Here is a 25082-nt window from a genome sequence, read left to right as displayed (position 1 = left end):
TGATCAACAAACTTATTCTTTTTTTTTCTGTAAAATGAGCAAAACTGCTAAAATCGTGGCAGCCATTTTGGAAAAATTTGTCTTTCACGGCTGCCCCAAGTATGGGGGCACACTTACGACATCAGTGACATCTATAATAACCCTCTGTTGTCCCGCACGAGTCTTCGTCCCATCTGTCAAAAATTTTTGACAGGAGCGAGAAAAAGACTGCGACCTGGCCTACCTTTGGGAGCGTGATAATGTCCCCTGCCTTCTCCGTAGCCCGCCCGGGGACCCTGACTAGCGCTCGGTCGAGTGGACCTCTCTCCGCGACTTCGACTATTTACAGCGGCTCCGTGGGGCGCCGCGTGCTGGGACGTCCCGTTTTGGTTTCGCTGCAACACAACATACAGTTTTTTTCTTTCCGGGATAGTGACGGGATTGGCTCACCATCCGTCTGAGAGTGTTCATCGGCCTGCGAAGGGTGTCGCTGATGCGTCTGGCCGGTCGCTTCTTCGGGTTAGAAGACGGAGTGTGTACGGCGCAGCACTTGATGAACAGGCCCATGAATATGATGAATCCTATGCCCATCAGGAGGACGGCCCACCAGTAATTCGTTATCCACTGGGCGACGCTTAATAATGTTTCCTTGTTCAAGAGGAGATTCATCAATCTGACTAGAGGGCCGTCGGCGTCGACCGCTCGGCATTTCAGGAACACGTCGCAGTAACCCTGGAAATTAACGAAAATACAAGAAGTGTCTCAAAATAGGTAGTAGGTATTTCCCGGTTATCCACGAGATGCGTGAAAACGTTTTTCCCGCACCCCGATGTTTTCTACTTTGCAATAGAAGCTAGAGCAAATTGCTTTCTAAGGTTGGTGTTAAATGACGTAAGACAGGCGGAAACGTCAACTGACTTTAAACAAAATGGGCGTTTATTATTAATCGTTTAGAAATCAGGGAATCCGCAAATAAATTAGTATCGAATTTCATTCCCTAATTTCAGCGTCAAAATACTTTCGTCGGAGTCGTTCATTTTGACAGAAACAGAAAAATGACAGTAAAAATTATGGATCAAGAACAAATCAAGAATGATCCGACACCACCGATGCTTTTAAGTTTAATAATCTAGTAATCGGCGCGGAAAGTGCTACCAACCCAATAGTAAAAAAAGTTACTCATGTCAAATTATTTACTTTTTTAATTTTATTTTTAAACATTTTTGAGTTATTCGTTGCAAAAAATATTGGACCTAACTTTTACGGGAAATTTTTTCCCGCGTGGGCACTTTCGAAGGGAGAATAATATATATACCGGGTGACTAAAATTAATGTGACTTTTTTTCTTAAGTTGGGAACATTTTTCAAAAATTACTTTGGCAAACTTGATAAAATATGTATCTTAATTAAGAAATTATGTCAAATAGGCGAGTATGCCTATGTTAACGTCAAATATCACATTTAAAAAAATGACTGCAGAATAACCAACAATAGTATTACCAACCTATGAAAAAAAGTCACATTCATTTATAGTTACCCGCTATTGACATGGACACCGCGGTGCTGATGTGGCGTGGCGTCACCTAACATCTTCCTCCCTGATTCTAATGAAGTAAAAACAACGGAACTCCTTGGGGTACACCCGAACTGATGAAATATACACGGACAGCCTCGGAGAACGCACTTTAATCACAAATAGTTGGAACGTTGACAAATGAAAATTGCGTTGGTGGAAAACCAAACAAAAGTGATTGGTTTTAAGGACTTTAGATTGAATTGGTGAGAACTGCCGATTTCAATTACTGGAGCTTTACAACATCATTATATCTGTTGATTGCCAGTTTATCGCTTAACGTTGTTAAAAGAAAAATATTTGATTTAGAGTGAACGTCATTATTTGGTTCTTCGGCGACTGGAATTAAACCATCTTTAAAATATTGTGGATTAGAGAATTTCCGTCTCACAAAATAATTCATAAAAGCTCTGGACAAATTAATTTGTCTTATAAAAATGTTATCTGTAATTTTCGGCGCGTCGAATTTGTTTTGCTATTTTGTTCACTCAAAGTTCTAACTTTTCTTGCCCAATAAACTCGTTTGATCCTTCAAGTGAAAGCTCTTCAGACGCTCTGCTTGACATATTATTTAAAAAAAAATGACACAAATCTAATTGAAAAATTGACATTGTTAATCGAGGTTAAGATTGACGTTCTTGTCAAAGTGACTTAATTTTCAATTAAATGACAACAAAACAAAAAAACGTTGTATTCAACTCGTTCGTGGACCTTTAAAACTCTCGTTTCACTCGAGTTTTAAACTGGCCCACTCATGCCAAAAAAAAAGCCCAAATTACACAAGAACTCGTCAAATAAATAACTATTTTTACCCATTTTTTCATAAAATTCAGTGACTTCCAAATTTTTTTTTGAAACACTTTTAGTCCCTTTTTCTCGAAAAATATCAACATCTGTATAAGGCATTATCGGCTCAATCGTGACCTATTGTGGAGTTCTATCACTGGTTAAAATATCTGAACAACTTTTAAAGTCACCCTGTATAACAGGCATTTTGAACAATTATAATAAGTAATTCTTTCATTTCTCTTTAATGTTTGTGGTAAATAACACATCTTTCAAAATGTAAAAACTGTTTTTATTATCTCTGCGAAACCTACTGATATCATGGAGGGTCTACCTAAAATGCAAATTCACTATGAAACCCAAATAATGTAGAAAACTAGAAAAATAAGTAGAAAACTGCTATTTTCAATTATGTGGATTATTGGTTAATTTATGTATGATTTTGTTTGATGAAAGTGAACGTGGTTTTTGTGTCCCGGCGCCTCTGAACACTTTTTTGTCCCTTTTTATTCTACGAAAGTGAACGTAGTTTTTGTATAATGTTTTGACTTGAGTAGGTACGTATTTATTCATTAATTTTGTTCGATACCTCCGTAGAAAGTAATTCTGGATCCATAGTTAACATTGGGTTTCCCTTTCGTTCATTTCACTTTCGCTCACTGTTTTTCATTCCCTCGTAAATTTTTCCAATTCTTTCTGATAACGTAATTTTGATTTTTAGGCAACAATTGGTTCCTCGCGGCTCTTGCCTCATCCAGGACATCATCAAGAACATACAGGGTGTCTCAAAATGCGCGAATTCCGAATTCAGAGCGTTGTACGGGGGAATCACTTCAGTAGTCTAAATATGAATATTAAAAAAAAAAATCGGGGCTCCCCCCACAAAGATACATTGGTCTAAAGGTGCACTCTTTGAAGTGCGTTTTCTTCAAATACAGTCTAAAAAGTTCAGGGTTTATTGTTATTTATGGTGTAGATGATTGTGGAAAATAATAACGTAAAACAACTTTTTGAAGAATAGCTTTACTTTGGAGTAAAAAAATCTAAAATGTTTGTAATTTTTCTTAAAAATGGAACGGCAACGTAGCTAGAACAGTATTTTGTCGCTATGGATATGAAGGCTGCTATGTATTGAACAAAATTAAAGTGCTTATATGTTCTTCAGGAAGAGCGATTTTTTCGAGCTCCACTGGGTCCTTCCCTACCACGCTCTGAATTCGGAATTTGCGAATTTTGAGACACCCTGTATAACTCTTCATCATCCATTTCCACAACATGCACACAACCACTTTATTGACGCTACAGAACTTCGTTTGTTTTGTATTTTATTTTTTTCCATAGTAACAGATCCGTCCAAAAATTCCAAAAATGTGATCTTTTTTTATTTAAAAATTTGGAATACAAAGTTACAGACTCACTTTCTAAGGGAGGTATCGAAGAAAACCAAATACAGCACTCGAAAGTAAGACCGCTTTCGTTCACTTGAACTGTATCGTCGCTTCGTGGACGAACACGCAATTCGCGTGAACGAAAGCTTTGCCTTCCTCACTCTTAGTGTAAATAACTATTCTTGTGACCACTAGACAGTTTTCAGTGGCTTGAATGTGGCCAATATTTTTCACTTTACAGAATTGGACATTTAAAACAATTTTTAAATTATCATTCGGGGAAAATATGAGATTTGAATATCTACTAAACCTTGTCACTCACATTTTAGATATTCTTGAAACTTATTCAAACAAATTCATTAATTTATAACCATGACCATCACTTAACCCTTAATGTTAGTTAGTAGACGCCACGCCACACGGGCACCAAGATTTTTTTATACTAGACGAGCATCAACAAAATAACATCCAGGTGGATGTTTCATCAGTTTAATAACGTGCGATGCGAGTCTGGTTTCTGAACAAAGCTCGAACCGCCAGGTGCAAAGTCGAGTGCTTTTTGCACTCGTTTTAAACGCAAAATTTCCCCAAACAAATCAGCGGTGTCCGAGTTCGCAAAGTCCAATTTAATCTGTTAACACATATCGCGGTTCGCTGTCACGTTTTTTGTCGATGAATACTCGACAAACTAAATGTTAATCCGTCTCGCCGCCACCAAAACACCCTAGCGAGCTTTGGCGAGTGGCGAAGCGCTGCCTTTGTCGTCAACTGTTAATGGTTCATTTGAAATCTCATATTCGTAAACTGGCGCAGATATTACCTAATCCCGAGCAACTTTCCGAATACAATTTAACTTTCTGGATGGGATCACTTCATTATCGAGTAGTGACGGCGGAGCTTTGTAGACCTCACCTGATAATTGTCGCACGGCGATCCCGGTCTCAAGCTGATCCCCCCGGGTGGGAGTCCCACCTTCTCGGCGAACTCGCTGGTGCTCCGGCAGATGTCCGTCCCGTTCTGACACGCCAGCTCGCACAGCTTCCTCTTGTCGATGTTGGGGTGGTCCTGCGTGGTGATGGAGCAAGCCTGCAGGTTCCACTCGAGACAGATCGAGCCGCTGCACTCGCCCTTGATGCACAGCTGAGTCCCGTTGTTGCAGCGCGTCTTGTCGGGCCTGGGCTGCGGGCCGGGACACTCCGCCGACTGGCCGTTGCACTTGGAGGACATCGAGCAGTCGGACTCCATCTTGCAGACCTCGTGGGCGTAGGCTGGGACGAAGCGGCAGGTGTCGCCGCTGCAGCAGGGCCCTTGGCTGGGGCTGCGTCACAAAGAAATCAATATTGTCCGACGCCTTCGCCGAAGACATTACCTGCACTGGGTGCCGCTGCGCCTCTGACACCCTTTAGCCGAGGTGTTGTCCTGCCTGTCCTGGTTGCTCAGCAGCCGCGGGTAGCAGCACTTGTCCTGGCACTCGTTGTCGTCGTAGCCGCAGTCGCACTCCTCCCCGGCTTCCACGATCTTGTTGCCACAGAACGCCCCCGCCGACGCCGTGAAGCAGTTGCGCTTCTTGTTGTCCTCGATGGCGTCCAAGACGTTCGAAATATTGCCGACGCTGCAGCTCGAGAACTTGCTGTTGTTGGGGCGGTCGCCGCTCGTCGCCGACGCGAACATGATGAAGTTGCCGTTGAGGCCACCAGGGCGGCACTCCGGAGGGTAGTCGTGCTTAACAAAACACAATCAACCGACGCTCTCACCCACTCGCACGAGCCTACTCACCGGCGATCCGAAGTTGTGGCCGATCTCGTGGGCCAGCGTCAGCTGGGACACCTTGGGGGGCACCCTGCTGTTGTAATTGACGAACGTGATGATTCCGGTGTTGAGCGAGCGCTTCGTCGACTGGTACATCCCCCCGATGGTCTCAGTGTAAGTCTTGTATCTCTCGCAGATGCCTCCCGACGCTCCCGACGCGCTGGCCACCCAAGCCAGACCCAGCGTGCCGCCGGTGAAGTCCCTGTAGGTGAAGACGTACGCCAGGCAGAAGTCCTCGTGGTTGCCCAGCGAGTGGATGTTGAGGAAGTTGCTGACGTCGATGTTTTCCAAACAAAACTGATTCATCTCGCCGCAACGATGATGGGAACACTTGCAGGAGGAATCGTCGTCGATCTGGAAACCGGAAAATTTTAAATTTCCCTCTTGCGGAAACCGAGAAAAATAAAACGCTTCGACGAACATTGGTTTTTCTTTATCTCTCACTTGCAATAAAATAAACTAAACTCTTTCTATCTTCTCCGATAACTTCCACATTCTTCGTTATCCTTTCTTCGCCTTCACCAAACAATTAGTTCCGTCAAAATTTATTATTTTCCCTCGATAATTTTTTTTTTTATGCGAGTATCGGTATCTCTTACATTTTTTGTTAACATTTTTCCCTCGTCCATTGGGAAGCACTTTAGGGATTTCATTGTACATTTTTCCGTTTTCCCTGTTCCGTCCAGGGGGACCTTTCAATTTTACGTTAATAAAGAAACATCAAATAAAAATTAAATTTGCTGTATCTCTCCGATTTATTCTAATCTTGCATCAATATTTTTTCCAAAGCTATACCACTTCCCGGATTATTTTCAAAACATCCCAAATTTAATTTAGACTAAATCATAATAGTTATCAAGGCCACGAAATCATTCTTTAACGTACCGAGAGAGAAACTGTCGCCGAGGTCGCGGCCGAGGTGACACAACATTTTTTGTGCCTGTTTTAGGTACGCGAAGTGCTCGTTTCGCGCACAAAAAAAAAACTGTACAGTCCTGGATTCAACATAAACCGATTCTCAATCCGTTTCTTCTTATTTTTTGTCCCTCCTGTCGCCTTTTTACAAATCCATACTCCCGTAAAAAAACAACAACTTTCTTTTCCCACTTCAACATCAGAACATTCTGTATTTATTCCCCATGAAATATGATATTTCTGTCGAAAGCATCGCACGTGCAAGGGAAAATGCACATTCCCTCAGGTAATTGGTCTACCGATTGTGCAAGAATGTTGAAAGGCCACTTTTTCAATTAACCATAACGTTTTCACATGATTTCGACGCCTTTCAACGCCGACTTAATTCAAACTGGAACGGAAGTTTTCCAAGACGTTCGCGACTGGAAATACATTCTTTAAAGTTCTCGACACTGTCAAAGCTGATTTCCACTTTGATCTTTTTCAGCTTTTATAATGACGATGGCTCGGAGCAACATTCTTGAATGAAAAAATGAAGGGAGTTTAATTATTTCGAGCTTGGCTGTTTTACGTTAAATAAATAAAACAAGCACGGGTGCTTTGTGAGAACTTACTTAAAAGCTCTAAGAAAAATATGGCAGTTATGTTCGAAAAGAGTGTTTGCGGTGCGTTTGGAGAATCAAGTCGGAATCAATTGGCAAGTTTATTATCAGATTCTTTGTAATCAAAATCGTGATCGGATTGGGATTTATCGTGCAAATGCTTACGTCAGTTGCTTTATTACGGGCCGTAACTATAAACTGTTATAATTGTTCGTTGTTTGGATCTAATTACGTACGGATCATGTGCAGTTTCGCTTTCCAACAGTTTCAAATTGCTACCGAACTTCACTAAATTGAATCATTGTACGTCAGATTACCGAAAGCTTCCCTATTATTACTCATCGATTTCGTATAACGTAAAAAACTAGAACATCCATTCGTGTATACAATTTGTGTTGTGGTTGGCCTTCGCGGTGTAAATACATACATATATTTGACATTTTGTTTCATCAAATTAAAATTTTGCTGCATTAATTTTGAAAAAAAAAAAAAATGACTGGTACAAATCGATTCATTAGGGTGCATTGTATATTTGCACCGAAGAAAATGTTCGGGCAATTTTTTGGTCAATTTATAAAAATCTTTTTTGTAGAGCACAAAATTTCCTTCACCAACAGCCGTATCTTGGCTTACAGTGTTTTTCTTTTGGTTTTCCTGTTTTCTCAATTGTATTTCACGATTTCTCAAAACTATTTCATATTTACGTCACTTTGACATTTAATAGAAATAGGAAATAGCTTTGAGAAATAGTGAAATACAATTGACAAAAGAGGAAAACCAAAAGAAAAACAGTATATTATATCGACTGTTCAACGGAAAAGTTCATCAAGTAGCGTTTGAACTTTTCAAAACATTGTGAAGTATGTCTTAGAAGATCAATGACAAAAGTTAGGTTAGGACCACGTTAAGTGACATTTTTGACTAAATTTCTTTTGTACTATTGTCTACGTTGTCGACAAGCCAATTGCAAAGATGTAATCTTTTTGGATAACCTGCTGGCTTCAATTCCTGCATTGCTGTGACACGGTGGGGATAAAGATGTAAATTCTTGTGTAACATTTTGTGCGTTGTTCCAACAGAGATATTAATTTGCTGACTGAATTTTCGGATAGACAACGAAACTCAACTCAACGCAAAACGCAACTGACATCTGTCAAAGAAGATATCATCCCTTTTTCGCTCTATCTTTTTTCATCAAACATATATTATTATGCTTATTTGAATTTTTTTTAGCTGAATTCTCTTCTAGTTAAATCTAGTTGTTTGACGTGTGCAAATACGCTGTATCTTCGCACGAATAAACTTATTATTATTATCAAAAAGTCATAGCCAACTTGATGAACTTTTCATTTGAACACCCGTTAGTTTACGTTCAAAGGTGTGTCATAAAATGTCCAATTTCGCTTCGCTGGTGCTGGCTTAATTGGCTTAAAAAAATGTAAATGTTGTTTAAAAATTCTGAAAAAAGCACATCGTGTCTAGACACTATAAAGATATTTTTAATGTTGATTAAAAGTAATTTCCGTTTTTTACTTAACAATTAAATGCTTTCCCACTGTGTACCATTAATTTATCGCAAGTTTTTTTTATAAATTGTAGATTTTTTTATCTTCTATCCTGGCTTTATGTTATAATTTTTATTGTTTATGAAAAAGCTAATTACTCAATGTAGTGGGTGGAATTTTTTTTTTATGATCGAATAGTTACTAAAGAACATGATTTAAAAAAAGATTGTTTATTGGTAAATATTTTTATAAACAATTTCACGGTAAAAGTTTAAAACCTATAATATCCTCTGGATTTTAGCATATTCAGAGCATATTTGGTTTTCCTCAAAAAATGTATTTATTATCGAAATTGAAACAATACATTTAAAAATTATAATAAATCGAAATACAAAAACAATTTTGATTTTTTTTCTATTGTGTTCAACGAAATATTTTTCAGATTGTTCCTCTTTTTCTTGGCATTTCAAATAAACAATTTCACACTATACTTTTTTTTTATAGATTTATTGTTATAGATCATACAGGGTGACTATTTATTTATTTTTATACAGGGTGATTTTGAAAGTTGTGCAGATTTTTTAACCGGTGGTAGAACTTCACAATAGGTAACGATTGAGCCAACAATGCCTTATACAAATGTGATATTTTTCAAGAAAAAGGGGCTAAACGTTTTTCAAAAAACGTTTGGGAGCGACTGAATTTGATGAAAAAATGGGTCAAAAAAAACATAGTAGACTTTTCTGTTGTCATTTAATTCAAAATTGAGTCACTTTGACAAGAACCTCAATCTTAACCTCAATTTAAATCACAAATGTGTTTCACGAACCAGGGTGCGAAGATTTAAATCAACTTGATTTAAATCAAGATTTAAATCGTGATTTAAATCATCTGATTTTTTTATTTTAATCATGTGATTTAAATCAAAAAATTCAGCTTGGTTAGTTATTAATAACAATCAATAACACCTAATGCAAAATTTATTCATCAAACAAGATGTTACATTTATTATTATAATGTTTAAATAAAAACACCAATTTACCCGCCTTCTCTGTTCCCAGTCTGTTCCGTAATTTTGAATGAATAAGTCCAAATGATGAAAATATTCTTTCTACAGATGCAGATGATGCCACAGCGCCAAGAAGTTGTTTAGCAATTTTAACAACTTCATCTTTGTTATTTCCAAATAGATCCTTGTGGGAGATCCACCATTCGACTGGACTAATATTTGAAGTCATTTCCTGCGAAAACATCAGACTTCTAAACGGCGCTGACTTATTTTGGAATTTAATTATAAGTGGTAAAAATCCTGTGCCCCCATACATTGCATTTGCAAACTCCAGTGCAGAACTAGTTTCTTCTGATGTCAGGTTATACTTTTTTTCCCGAGGATCTATAATAAACGCCAGGAAATGAGCTGGTGTCATGGCCCTTTCATATCTTTTCTCAAACAGCTGCATTTTGCTTAAATTAACTTCCGCTTCCATCAATTTATCCTCTAGTTCTTTCCAAATTTCCACCGCATCAGAGATGAAGGTTAGGTTCTTCTGTAATTTGTCCAGAGCCACAGCTACAGGTTTCAGAATTTTTGATATTCCTCAGCAGCTTGTTTGATGACCATATTCATTATTTTTCCGTAAATGATTGAATCAATTTTATCCTTATTTTCCTCACAAATTTTTACCAGTTTCGGCCATTCTTTAAGGTAAATTTCCAAACAATCTGCCATAGTGTTCCATCTGACATCACTGGGCAAAATTAATGCTTTGCAACCTTCTTGTTTATACTTTGCGTTAGCAAAATGATTATTTCTAAAATACTTAATTATCTGGACTATATGGCTTTTTACTTCGCTGACTTGCAAATCATGTGCTAGAAGATTCATCATATGAGCGGAACACCCATATGTAATAATATTGGAGTTATCTTCATTCTTTATTTCTTCTCGCATTTTATTCATGTTAGCCGCATTGTCTGTTACAAAGCTCGTTACTGTGCAGTTATACTCGTGTGCACATGAAGTAATTAAGTTTCCAACAATTTCTGATAAGTACTCTGCAGTATGTGGATGCCCTGACGTATCAATAGTCTCGTACAAATAAACTTCGCCCTTTTCTGTGGTAACCGTTGCACATACGACTGGTTCGTTGTGAATGTTTGACCAACCGTCTATTGACATACATACGCAAGCATTGGATAAGTTTTTGAAGCATTCATGTTTTTCTTCTTCATATATTTCTTGTAAAAGCGGGTTGCCAATGGCGTACGGGGTAGGTGGAACATAACCAGGTCGGAGCATTTCAATTGCTTTTGAAACTTCACTTTTTTCCAGACATCGAAAACTGCTGTTTGTTTGGTATATCGCCTTCGCAATTTGTTTATCTAAATCGTGCTTCAGTTTTTGAGGTGTTCTGACAACAAAACTGGAAATGCTTCCACTTGTATATTCAATGCCTTTCTTTTTGTTACTATTCGAACTTGAACAAGTTGATGCATTTGATGTGGACGCACGTTTGGTGCAAGTGGACAATGTGACTGTTCCAGACGTGTTCCCTTTGCTGGAGTTTTCTTCTGCAAGTTCAGATACGGAATGCATTGAGGACTCGAACTCTGTTGAGTTGAAATTACACATCGATTAGAGTTTAAAATCATAATATATTATGACGAGTGATATTGAGGAGATCATTAAATAAAATAATAAAACAGCACTCTTACCTGGATTATTTATATTTTTATTATCGTCGCTATAAGTATCTTTGCCGACGTCGTCTACGGTCACAATAGTATTGTCTATGACACCCTTACACTTTTCCCGATGTTTTTTTAAACGAGCCACTAGTCCTTGTAATTCATGTTTACATACTTTACAAATTGCCCTGCTTCCTGATTTTCCTGGGACAATTTTCTTTAGGAAGTACTGCCAAATTTCGTCGCCTTTTCGCCCCGACATTTCGATCTGCTGTACTTTGACTTTGAGGCCTGAACCATTCAACAATACAACAAAGAATGAAGAAAAAGTTCGAATGCCACCCACGATCATAACGACGCCTATTATTTTGACGAGAACTGTAAATTATTGTATACAGGGATATCGATTACGGTTGGCAATTTACTAATTTGATTGTTGAATTCGCTTTTTGTTTTCATTATTTTTTTGTTCTCTTGATAAAAATTGCTTAATGCAGTATTTAATTTATGTGTATCTAATTACCTACCTAATGTACTAGCACCTGGCGTGTAGATGTCCAACCAGTTTATCTGTATTATTATAGCGTTAATTGAGGCAAATGTCTTATATTAGCAAATAATTTGAATTTAATCAAAAAAATCCGATTTAAATCAAAAAAATCCGATTTAAATCAAGAAAATCGATTTTTTTGATTTTTTTATTTAAATCACGATTTTTTTACACCCTGTCACGAACTAGGAGAAAACCGATTTGGTCTTTAATCTATGACATTCAGAGCTTCATTCAGGATACTTCCCAATGCACCAGCCTTTGTAAACGTTGTGCAGCATCTTGGCGATTTCGGGCGTTTCGAAATAAATAAGCGCGATCTTGGTCGCTACCGATAAGATCGTATTTTAGTTGCAGAAGAAGAAATTCTTCACGAAATTGAGAACCAGTTACTACTCGGCGTCTTGCACATCACCTGGGAGTTTCTCAGTTTGCGAATTCAAAACGCAGCTCAGGAAATTCGTCAAAACAACGACATTCTGAATCGAGTTTGGCTTTCTTGGACACGTCGTGCTGAAGCTTGGATTGCAAACGATGGCAAGCATTTTGAACAACTTCTTTGATGTTTCATTTTATACTTTTACTCACAATTACAGGCTCAAAACTCAAAAAAAAAAAAATACGAAAAAAATCATTCATAACCTCGAATGACAAAAAACTTGACATTTTAGGTTGGTCGTACGTCAACTGCGCGCCAAATTTGAAAATTTTCAGCGGTTCCCAAACAAAATGATTCCCTTGATTCTTTTGGAAACCATTAACATTTGTATAAGGCAAGTTGGGTTATTTTGCCTTCTTTCAATACGTATTATTGGTTAAAACATCTTTTTCTGTACAAAAAATAGCAAATGAAAATTACTACATAAAAGAATCTTTTTTTCCCTTTTGTAACGCTAATTTGTAACGACCAAAATGCTTTAGAATATGAAAAAAATTATCAGGCAAAAATTGGTCATCAACTTTTTTGCACAATCTTTTTTATTGCATTAATATCTCCATTCATTTGCATCTTTTGATTTGGCCATCCCCAAGAAGTGTAACGAATCGAATTAGACAAGAAAAATCACGCATCTTCATTGGTCCTCATTAATTTACAAACTGGTAGAAAAATTCTGTAGGGATTTTTTTCCTCTAATGACTATTTAATCTTTAAAAACAGCTGTAATAAATTGTGTAGTAACCTGTAACGTTGCAATGGAAATCTTAAAAAAAACTACTCGCATGTACTACCAAAAAAACATAATTTCTAAATTGCAACTGACAGAAGAAATTCTTCAGTTGTCAGTGTGATACGTTCCACTTGTTGCAGATGTTGCCACCACTGCTACTGGACCAAAATAGAATAAAAGTGGACCAATAAAAACTATTCTGGACGAGGTGCACGTCAATGTCTAAAAAAGTGTATCACCACCGAATTCCCCAGATCTTGATCCAATTGAAGACTCATGTAATACGTCACCGACACTTCGTAACCGGTAGAAAATGAATGAACAATCCGAAATCGAAAGTGTCAATGTCAGACTTGTTATGCTATTGTATAAATTTTGCTTAAAAACAATTTTTTTTCTTCCTTTCATTGTTTGATCGTTCCGCCGCACGAAAACAAAAATGTCCCGAAGTATTTTAAAACGAACCTTGACAAAAAAAATCCTCAATCCGAATCAAACGCAATCTCATTGTTACAGTTCAGTTTCCCAACTGTACTGTTTCCCACAAAACCAGAAGGTTTTTCGTGGAAAACCTCGTTACCATTCCAACTTCTACACCTCACTCAATACATCTTCCACAATCACTCCAAAACGTCATCCACTGCACATTTTTCCAATAAAAATCCCCACCACCCCATCCCGCATTTACCTTGATCCTTTGTACTTCGAATTTAATATTGCGATGTTCGCTTCTACCGTCGAACTTGGTATCGCGATAAATGTAATTAACGGCAGTGACGTGATGTGCGATCAACGACAAGATTTCTTCTCGGGTCTTCTCGTTGACGTCGTTCTCCTTCCTGGGGTCGGCGTGCTGCAATCACAATAAAAAAAAAATGTATGTGAGTCGACAGATCCACGTGGAGTTAATTAATTTGGACGTGGTGGTGGTGTCGTCGTCGAAACGAAACAGATAAGCTGACGCTTCCAAAACGGAAATTTATCGCTTCAATAAATTAAGTTGCGGAAGCGGCCCCACGTATAGGTAAATGTGCGGCTGGTGAACCCACATAACTAAATTAATTCGATGTTTGAACAGAACGGTAATCCGGTAATTGGTCTGGTGCGACATAACCCGACCAAAAATTATTCCACAAGCGGTTAAATCGCCCCCGAATTGTTTACAAACGCGACCGGAAATCGTCTTTCAAACGTGACGAAAGAAAAAGGGTGTGCGGAAGCGAGCGCGATGTGGGAGCGCGCGGGAAGCTGTTGAAAATCTCGAAGCTCATTACAGTAGACAGACATGTTAATCCTGTGGGGCTTTTAACGATTAGGGTCCGGTGTTTCAATATCGTAATTAATTTTCAATAACCCAATCGTTTGTAGTAGAGAGAAATAGAATTTTCTTTTTTCCCTTCCTTGTATAAAATCTTTAGGGGGGGGGTCAGTCAATGAAGCTTTATACCGAGTGATTTTAAAAAACTAAATTATAATTTTTCACTGATGAATCTTGGTTTCATCTCTCGAAATGTATGTCTGTACAATCGCCGTATATTTTTTTCAACAACTTATCGAATTATCAAGTTGTGAGCTTCCAAGTCTTGAAAGCCCCACAGAATTTTGTATTGCAACAATTCCCTCGACTCCGATTCAAGTTGGGCTTTGGCGCGAGAGTAACTCAATCCGATCTTAACTAGTACATTATTATGCATTTCAAACATCATTAAAACTTTACCTCAGGAAAACCTTCTCGTATGTGCCTCCAGATAAGCGGATCCGTCTGGATGTACAGCGAACAAGTGTTCTTGTTTTCGTCTCTTCGAGTCGCCCTCTTGCGTCGGGCGTGTTCGTCGTTCGCCTCCCTCGAATATTTACTGAGGTTGTCCTCCTGATTCTCGACGGGCTTGAATTGAATTTTCGAGTTATTATCGAATTTCTTGTGCTTTCTGTATTTGTCTTTGGATGGAGGCGGCGACGGAGACGGAAGCGGTTCGTCGTCGACGCCGGAGTTCTGGATGCGGTCCATCCACTGGATGACATCGTCGTCGATGCCGCAACCTGCGGAGTGACCTGAAACAAATTACACTTGCGGAAAATGCATTTTCGACTGTCCTAACTGCAATTTAGGTTAAGGTAGCTGCGATTTACCGACGGATGTTGTACATTTCTGGAGGAGTGCGGTTGCACGCTCCAACTAATCAGGCACTCGGCGTCGCCTCGTGCCTGAAAATACCCCTACCGTACGCTAATGTAAATAAAAATAACTACTCGTTGTCTCGACCGCTCGGACAACAAAAAGTCCTCGAACCGACCCGAATTCATATTCATGACTGGAACAAGATGGAAATGGAACAAACAACGTCGACTTTTTGCAATGGTGCATTTTATATTTATTTATGCGAGATAACATGATAAGTGTGTTGCGGTGGACAAAGAATTCTTTTCTAGGTCGAGAAGTGACTGGACTCGCCGACTGAAAAACAAGATTTTCGCCAAATCGACGTGTTGTGCGGAAACTGGAAGGTGTTAATTAATTTACACCGAATTTACATACAAAACACACAAAATATAAATGGATTTTACGAATCACTCAGCTACACGAAACTTATCGAACTGGATCCGAAGATATTACAGGAAACAATGGACACTTCCCGATTGGTATCTTGCCGAATGGACGATTTTAATACAGAACAGGTAACACAACTGTTACCGAGTGAAAAACGTGTGCTTTGTCCACAAAATGTCGGGGAAATGTAAAAACAACAAAAGCTGTTGTTGTTCCCGACGAAACTAAACATTGCTGGAATGTCTGGTCTTCCAGTTGTCATTTTTAATTTAGCGCTCTATTGATTGGGCATTTCGATTCCTAACTCGTCTGTTACGTGGTACAGTGCGTTCAAAATTCATCCACCCTTGTCATGTTGTCACGCAAGCTCCGCCCCTTTTATTTGAATCAAGTTTCTGATTGGTCCATAAATGACAAAGCTAGTAAAACGTCTTCAAGAGGTTTAGAATTACTCCATAAATTATGTACCAAGTGCATAAGCCTAAATGATGATTATGACGGGACATCTAAGGACCAATCAATACTCACCACCTGAAAAAGCTTCATCTATAAACTACCCTAGTAAATAATTCATCCACGCTTCTTATAACTTTTTTTATGAAACTCCCTTCTTAGCTGTTTCGCATACGTCAAACGACGTTTCTACTACTAGACCCCATGCGTTTTGAATGGGTCCTAAATCTGGTGACATAGCTGGTCAAACTTTTTTCCTCTTACTCGACCAACTCGAATTGTTCTTCTGGTCTTGTATTGACTGCCAAGGTACTATTTCTTAGAGTGTGAACAAAAAAATTTAAGCTTTGTCTCTGTGTGGCCAGATAGTTCACCAAACCCAAACCCATCGGAAAATTGAAAATTTAATAATAAAACACGTAAACACAAACAACATCAGACAATATTAAAACATCAACAGTTTTGTATACAACCTGCCGGAATGTGTACAAAAACGACCTCATAAATATGCGAAACAAACAACCAACAAAAAGCTATTTGATTAAATATTAAATTTAAATTGATGTAATTTTGTTTATAAACTGAAATTGTTATTGCGCTTCGTTGCGATTCACGAACGGTGAAAAAAATCTCTTTGAGCGAATTTTTTTGTAAACATTTTACGTTGCAAAATTACGTTTTGCAGAACGACGCGATAATTAGTTTTTTCATGTCAAAATTACAATTAAAATCGAAATGAAGATTGCAGTTGTGGCGCACATAATGGATGATGTGGTTTGTCCGCTGTCTATTTATTTTTGTGATTCAACCTGCGGTGTTAAAATGATGAGCTGAAAGGTTATTGAACGGCATCAAAAGCGAAATAAGTGCGAGCAACTCCAATTTCAGTGGGTGTCATGTAAACTTTCATATGGAAATGTATTGTTGTCGATAGACGGGTCTTTCACGGGAGGTGGCCTAACGGGAATTTTCAGAAGAATTGCTATTTACGTAGAAAAACGCGATCATTCAAAATATTTCTTTCAATATTTTTTTCCAATTTAGCTCTATTTTGCCTAGTATAGTAGTAGGAAACGATATTTGGAACTCATTAGAAAATAAGCCGATTGCCTCTTACCATGGTTTATGGGTTTTCGTACCATGGTTTATGGGTTTTCGTTAAGATGTCGTAAATACTACCCGATTTCGATCGCTTCGGCACGCTCCGAACGTTTATAGCTTGATGGCCCGTTTTCGAAATTTTGCAATATGTAGGTACTAGCAATTTTGACTATTTCGATAATAAATGGATTAGTGGATTTCCCGGGCCCTACTAGGTCTACCTAGGAGGCAAAAAAGTTTATTTTGAATATAGACAACAAATTAAAAACCTATGATGAACCACAGCCTTTAAAAAACTGCAGAAGTGACTGAAACTCCAAAATTAACTGCGTGGAGGGTTATCAAATCTGGACCGCAGTAAGAAATGTTTAAATACGGCCCATTTCTGAACCTTGACGGTTGACAGCAATGGACTGTCCCAAACGTTCCAACCCTCATAAAAGTATTAGTACGTTATAAAAACCTGCATTTATTTTATTTTTATTTCATTTTATTTGAGGAGGCACTGCCTCCGTTGCCTCCTCGGAGGGATCGCCACTGTATGGAACATTCCATTTTTAGCACTGTAACGATCTGCACTATGAACCAAACAAAATTCCAAACATTGTCCGAATGTTGTTATGTTGCGAAACAAAATCCAGCATTTCGCGACGAAACAATTTGAAAAAAAAAATTACGAAAGTTTAATTAAAATCCACAAAATTGTTAGTTTCATTTAAAACTGTTTTAAATATTTCAACATCATTAATTTATCTGAAATTGTATTGATTCAACAGAAACTAATTTCATTTTAATTTTAATAAACAGCATTTTTACGAAATTATTCACAGCAAATTTATTACCCCATTGTTATGACAGGGGAGAACAACGAATCCATTTGCGCCACGTTCATTATTTCTGTTAAGAGGATAAAAAACTACGCCTGAATTCCACCTTTCTTTTCAGCTTAGCAAAATGCACCTCCCCGATGCATTAACAGTAACTAAAAATGTAAAATTTCAAACGAAAAGAAAGCAAAACAACTTCACACGAATAAAAATATTGAGTTTTTCTTTTTTTTTGGATTTTTTTTTGCTGCTAGTTACTCCAGTGAACTGACACGAATTCATATTCATGACTACAACACGTTAAAAAATGAAACAAACAATGACAAGTTTCTGCAATAATATGGTTGTGCACTTTATAAATATTTATAAACGGCGAGATAACGTTAATAAGCGAGCGTATTACGGTGGACAAAGAACTTTTTTCTGGGTCATCAAGTGACTCACAAAAGATGATGTTTCGAAATGATGTACATACAAAAAACAAACACAAAAACTGTTTCGTGATTATTTCAATCGAATTAATAAATCACGATCAATGTAGAATCAATCAGAACTGAAGAATTTCATGTGTTAAAAGGACATTAAAGCTTCACTGTTTCACTGTGTCGTAAAGAAATCATTCCTGGAGAATGATTCAGCATCTCAAATATAATAAAAACGAACAAAACAATGAATAGTTAGTAAATGCTACATTGATCTGAGGAGAACGCTGCAGGTTTGCGTAGCAGATGAATGAGTCACAAGACGTTGTTAATTTTGCTGATTTAATCATGACAGAACACGTTAAACTTAACCGGAAACTTAATAATTATTTTTAATGGGTATTGCAGAATATGTATAATACTTATCGCCCAGTTGGCGACCTCAACTTTGCCTCGATCTTCAATCTTTGGGCTCAGCACAAAAAGACTCACTTCTACTCTTAATGATATAATCTACTATTTTGCCCCAAAAATTTCTAAAAGCGATAATATTTCCTGATCTACAATTTCTCTTTTGCCACTTTCAAAATTTCGTCTCTTTGAAACAGTTTCCCGCCGGACACACTTTTCTCGCTCCTTCTGCTCTTCTGACCCAAACTTTGTCGTTCTGTTCGAAGATCTTATTTTTAAACAGTTCGTGGATCTTTGACCATCTCGGACAGTAAGTTTGCCCGATTTGGGGCACGCCAAACAAATATTTGATTAGTACCGAACGGGTGCAGCAAGTTTGTGCATAAATTTCACAAAACGACCCTAAAAACGAAATCATCACGTCTAGCGAGCGAATTCTCCTCTCGTAAATCCAAACAATGGTAAACACTTTGTGCTACTGTTGCATTATTAAACTATTATTTGCTGCATTCTGCGAGCTTTCAAGCGAAATTCAGTTATTTACTCAAAAGCAAAGAGCGAACGTAAAACACGGCCGAGTTTAATCCGATGCATGCTATTTTGCCATTAATAAATCAAAAGCCGGTGCGCTACGATTATTTTACGAATGTGACGAAACGACATTACCTGCAGGATTCATCTTTCGTAAAGTTTTTTTGTCGTTCGCTCGAAATTTCATTAATTAAAACGAAACAATTAATAATTTGGAGAAAAATTAAGACGGCGATGAATCTGATGCCGGCAAAATTTACATTAAAATAAGATTTTCACTTCAACTCGCACACTTTTAACTTGATTTTACTTAATTGGCTATCTGCTCGGCGCGGATCTCAATTAAGCGTGAATTTTTCGCCCGGAAAAGCGGAGACTCCGGTTTTCCCTAATCTCAAAGAACAAAAGTTGCCCGATCATAATTAACGAATCGATGGACATAAAGGGGTATTCTAGCCCAGAATTGGAAAGAGAAAATTTCTCATTAAAATGGTCCGTTTCCCCCAAAACTATGTCCTTTAAAATACTTTCCACCATAAATCGACGAAAGAAATGCTTTCCTTCTATTAAGGTAATAGAAAAAAATAATGTAATGACAAGACCTTATATTTTTTAGTGACGAAGCTTGGTTTCTTCTACCTGGCAATGTGAATTCAGAATCTTACAATGACTTAGAGAAGCCACAAGAAGAAACCACACGATGATTTTCAATTGTTTTTTTTTTTTTGAGAACGATACACTTGTCTATAAAATTGAAAAAATCCATTTTTTGCTAATCGTTTTCTTCTTAAAGAATAACGTTTGGAAAAAGTGTCTATTAAACCCCATCTGGAAATCTCCAAAATGACGCATTTATAGCACTGTAAAAAAAAATCCTCATTATGATGGTATGAAAAAAAATTTAAACGTGCTTTTCTCCAGACTATGATTTTTTTTAAACCGTACCTTCGACCATAAATCGACGAAGGAAAAGCCTTCTTTCCATTCAGATGGTTAAAACACCATTTAATAAAAAGATCTTAAATTTTTTTAGTGATGAAGCTTGGTTTCACCTATATGAAGTCATATAATATTTCAGAATATTTTTGAAATTACACATTGCTGTTGTAACAGTGGTCAGTCAACGTTCCAATTTTCCAAAATTCCCATAACGACAGGTACGAAACAATTTTAAAAGACGTTTTTGTGAAAATAACGTTTTTGAAATGGCTGCCACAATATCCAAAGATCTAATTAGCCGAAATATCACTACAAGTTGTATTGTTTTTTTTTTTATCCCCCAAGGACACATCCTGGAGCAGGATGCAGATTTTGATCTACCGCTGGGCGCGGGATCGATTTGCGGTGCGGTCGCAGCCTCGCAAAAGGAAAACTCCGATTAGCGCCATTAAAACGGAAACTGTGTTTAATCTCCGGGGGGAAAAATGACAAGACTCCCTCGAAAGTATTTTAATTCAATCCTTCCTCCTAATTGGAGACATCTGAGACAGGCCCCGGATCGATCCTGTCGCGCACCGGAAAACTGCCAAATCTTATTATTTCCATCTGGGCCTCCTGACACAAACAAAACCTGAAGTAAGCAAACTCACCCTCTCTCACATGCTCGTACGGATCCTGTACGTGATCCTCGTGGTAAATGACCGAATGGAATGTACTGTTGGGATGTGTGGTGCGGGGGAAGTAGTGATGAGCCTTCTCCACGAAGTAGGAGCCCTTCGGTGATACGATCTTCCCTTCGAAGACTCCATCAATTAACGAACCGAACACCGAACTCTCCGGTTCACCTGCACAAACGTTTTAATTATTTCGATTCCGTCAGGACTTGATTTATCAACGGAATCATTGTTTACGTCCGGAATATAAATAATGGGAGTTCGGGAGAGAACGGTTTTATTACAACTCCCCCGAATTAATAATAAATTGCTTAATTCTGGATTGTTCCGAATATTGCACACAAAACACATTAATCAATACCAGATAGAAGAAAAACTACCACCGATGCCCATCAATCATACGCGAGCAACTCCCAACTTTGGGAGGTTTCAACGTCTGCTAATGTTGCTAAAACTTGGAACAAAAACTTTTCCAGAAGGTGTTTTCTGGACCAATTGCGACTTTTACAGTGGCGCATTCCAGATTCGGTTGATCCGAACTGAACTATTATTACATCAGAAACGTTTCCAACTACTCCCAAGTTTCCAGTCAGTATTTATGTTGCATCTTGAATCTTTCGAGGAGAGTCCGGGGGCGCCTCCATCGCCCGTATTAGTAATCAATTAAAACAAACGACGATAATGAAAGGACGAAGCAATTACACGATCCAGAATTACCCAACGAGCATTGTCGTAATTTCCCATTGACCTGGATAGCTGCCCGCATCCCTCGCCAATAAGTTAAGAGCCGGGAGGCCAACTATTAATAACGGAATTTGGATAATCCCATTCGAGGAGGGTCCCGGAGTTGGCGAAACCGCACTGACCTAAAAGATGTCCCTTGTAGATGTGTGACGTGTCGACGTCTATCCGACCTTCGGGACCGTGGACCTCCATCGAATCACTGAACACGCTCAGGTCTCTTTTCAGTCTCAGATGGAAATCGTGGTCGTGCGACCGGAAGGACACGTGGACTAAGTTGTCCCTCTGAACGGACCGCCTCGCCCGGAGGTGGGCCCTGTGCACTTCCGTCGTGTCGTAGTCGAGGGGCTCATAGTGGCGTACGTATTCGTTCAGGCGCTTTTCTGCAACAAAAAGAGAACAATGTCAGAGGAAAAAATGGCACGCGAAAATAAAGCTTATCCTTTCGGTACGTTCACTCTCGATTTCCACAATTGCAAACTTTTTAGGCGCACCACAGTGAATTAGTTTCATGCGACACGCTAAAATCGTCACGCGACACGCTAAAATCGTCACGCTCAAATCGTCGTCGGGCGCGGGCCGGAGCACAACGAAAGCAACACTTCGCTTGAATTGCAAAAATCATCTTTATTGAGTATGACGTCATTTGACTTCCTCAACGGTCATTTTTATGCACCAAATTTAAAAATAAATCAACTATTCAGAAATAAAGTTTCATTTTTACTCGGCGCAGTCTTAATGAAATACCCAAAGCTTGTACAAAGATTCCACTATGACCTGCAAGTCAAATTCCTAACTAAACCATTACCTTGAGAGATAATTTTTGAAACCTGAGATCTCTCTGTTAAGCTCTTGGCAGAAACCCTGTCAACAAGTTTTCAGTTCAACATTCTTCGTATCGTCGAATTAACCCTTTCTATTTCACATCTCTATCTCTTTTGAAAGTGTTGCTTAAGAAATAATCTTTTGAAAGCGTGGAATCCCAAGTCAATTGATTGACCTTTCAGAGATCTTTCTTTTCCAATAGAAACTTTTCTAAAATCATTCGATTTTTGACGTTGTTCTTCTAGTTTTTAGATTTCACGAAACAAACATTCGATTAATACTAAAAGATTGCGGAAGATTAAGATGTTACTTTACCTTACAAAGTGGAGTGATTCTCTTTCGTTCAATCATTTTGCTTTTTCTTCTATTTTCTAAACATACAGAAAACCAGAATACAGAAAGTACACCTCAATAAATACTCTGTGGGTTATTCAATGTTAAATCGACCGAAAACAAGAAAGTTATCCTTTTGGGGCCACCCGTTTTTCAGTTTAAACGCGGTAAAAAAAAATTGTTTTGCAAGATGCCCATGAGGGATGGAACGTGAAGATCGAGGTGAAGACCTCGATCCTACATCTGGCTAGACGTGTGCATCAAACACTCCAACCAAAAAAGAAAGTTACTTAATATGTAGCCTACATACTTAGGTGTAATAATTATGTATTTTATTTCGTCATAAAGGATATAGTATCTTGGAATTTTAACAAAATGAGGACAACTACATAATTGTGATTGGAAAAAATCTCATTTTTTGCAAAGTAAATCAGTTTGCTCTAAAATGACACCTAACTCTGCTCTATGGCCTTCCACGGTTGAAATTTAATCCGTAATGAACCAAGGGAGGAAGTAACAGTCTAGTGGGGGCCATATGGTATTCCTAATACCGTACTCTTATTTTATTAATCTTTCTCAAAATAAGAGGATCAGAGTAAGCACACTTGCCGTTACCAAGATTGTATTTAATAAACCGTTTATTTTATCCTCGCCGGTTGTATCTTCTTTTTAAGAATTTTTGAAGAATTGTGAAGAAATGTGATTCTAAGGAAGTCGTTACCTAAGATATCCTCTAAGATCTGGACCGCAGTAAGAAATGTTTAAATACGACCCATTTTTTTTTAATGTATGGCCCATTTCTTAATCTGACCCAACCGTTCCAACCCTCATAAAAGTATTAGTACGGTATAAAAACCTGCACAAATCGTTCCAAATATCGTTTTCTACTGCTATAAGAGCAATACTGGAATCTTGGAACAGTTTTAATAGTGTTGTATTAATATCTACTAATAAAATGAACTGAGATTCTTTGATAAATCTTATTATAGATTACGCACGCAGAAGATTATATTCGACGTTTTTACCTATTAAAATTTAAAACTTTATATTAATAACATAATTACATAACATTTTTGTTTTATAATACAAAAATTTCCGATAATATTGCGGAATCTGGAAAAGTGCCCCGAATGCTTGCAGCGTTTCCACGTTGAATGGCAAGGGAAATCCTCTCCTATTATTAAAATCCCTGACATTAAATTCCAAAATTATACTTTATAAGGTTGCAATGACCTCTACCATAACTACTTCTGCTGAAAATTGAAGGTTCGCAAGGGTCAACTCTAGGACCACTATTGTTTCGCATATCTCTACACCGCACAACGATTTCGTGCAATAATTTTTTTTTTGCCTCTTTAAACGGAAATGCTGTAAACATATACAACAATTAAATACATATTTGATTTTTTATCTTTGTGAGCGCTTCTCATCATCTTCTAATCCGTGAAAATTAGCATTGTTAGTCGTAATTAAAAAATCATAAGCGAAACTGAGATCACAGTACACCAATTTGAAGATCGTTAACTTTAAGAGTGTGCAAGTTGTCCACATAAATTATCTCTCTTATCTCACACCATTGTTTATCTTTAAATAATTAAAGATAATCGCTGGAAATTAATGTTTAAACAGCGCAACTACCAACTGTCACGATTTACTGACATCCTTATTAATGAAAACCATATTTACTCGTTATCGATTTATTTTGATACGTAATCAATTGTATTCCCACGGGTTTATACTCTCCTTTTCTGTCTTTATAGCTAGTGTTACAATCGTTGATAAGTAATCCTGATTCAATTTAGTTCAAGGTTTCCAAGCTTATTATCCCAGTACACAATGCTTATCGAACAGACATTCCCTTCGACTTCCTTTCTTGAACGAACCTCTACAATTGCATCCGCGTTCCATATTCTCCTCTATGACTTTAAAATCTCTTTCCATCCTCAACCCCGTCAATCTTCCCCATTTTCCTCCGCCGCTTATCCTTCATCTTTCTTTTCCAAAATTACATAATCATCTGATTACTCACTTCGGATTCTTATTTATGTCTTCATTTAAGAAGACTAACTACTGTCTTTCTTTAACTTCTGAGTGCCCGTTCCTCAACCCCCCGTGCCAAAATTTTCCGTGTGCGTCCTTTAATTGTCCATTTTCCCCGTAGCCGACCTCTCCATTGACACTGACCCAGAAACCGGTCCGAATCCGCACAACAATCGCTTTGAAAATTGCGGAAAAGCGAAACGCTCCGAGTTAATGGACGTTGATGTCTTATTCGTTTTTGATGTTGGTACAAAATGGAAACATCCAGTTACC

General features: G+C 38.0%; 1 protein-coding gene across 2 annotated transcripts in view; it reads right to left on the bottom strand.

The window, feature by feature from the left end:
• The window catches only part of kuz (zinc-dependent metalloprotease kuz), a 78583-nt gene that overhangs the window by 1888 nt on the left and 51613 nt on the right, over positions 1-25082 (bottom strand). For both annotated transcript variants that reach the window (XM_069055728.1, XM_069055729.1), the window contains exons 3-11: positions 21737-21994; positions 20847-21041; positions 14682-15016; positions 13653-13817; positions 5503-5889; positions 5096-5448; positions 4639-5044; positions 430-711; positions 224-374 (exon numbers count right to left, since the gene is read on the bottom strand). In XM_069055728.1, the coding sequence (XP_068911829.1) occupies positions 224-374; positions 430-711; positions 4639-5044; positions 5096-5448; positions 5503-5889; positions 13653-13817; positions 14682-15016; positions 20847-21041; positions 21737-21994 (2532 nt within the window). The remainder of the gene's footprint in view (positions 1-223; positions 375-429; positions 712-4638; positions 5045-5095; positions 5449-5502; positions 5890-13652; positions 13818-14681; positions 15017-20846; positions 21042-21736; positions 21995-25082) is intronic.

This window comes from Tenebrio molitor, chromosome 8, assembly GCF_963966145.1.
Source record: "Tenebrio molitor chromosome 8, icTenMoli1.1, whole genome shotgun sequence".
NCBI lineage: Eukaryota > Metazoa > Arthropoda > Insecta > Coleoptera > Tenebrionidae > Tenebrio > Tenebrio molitor.
Note: the sequence above shows the minus strand (reverse complement) of the source record. Positions and strands in the feature narration are given on the sequence as shown.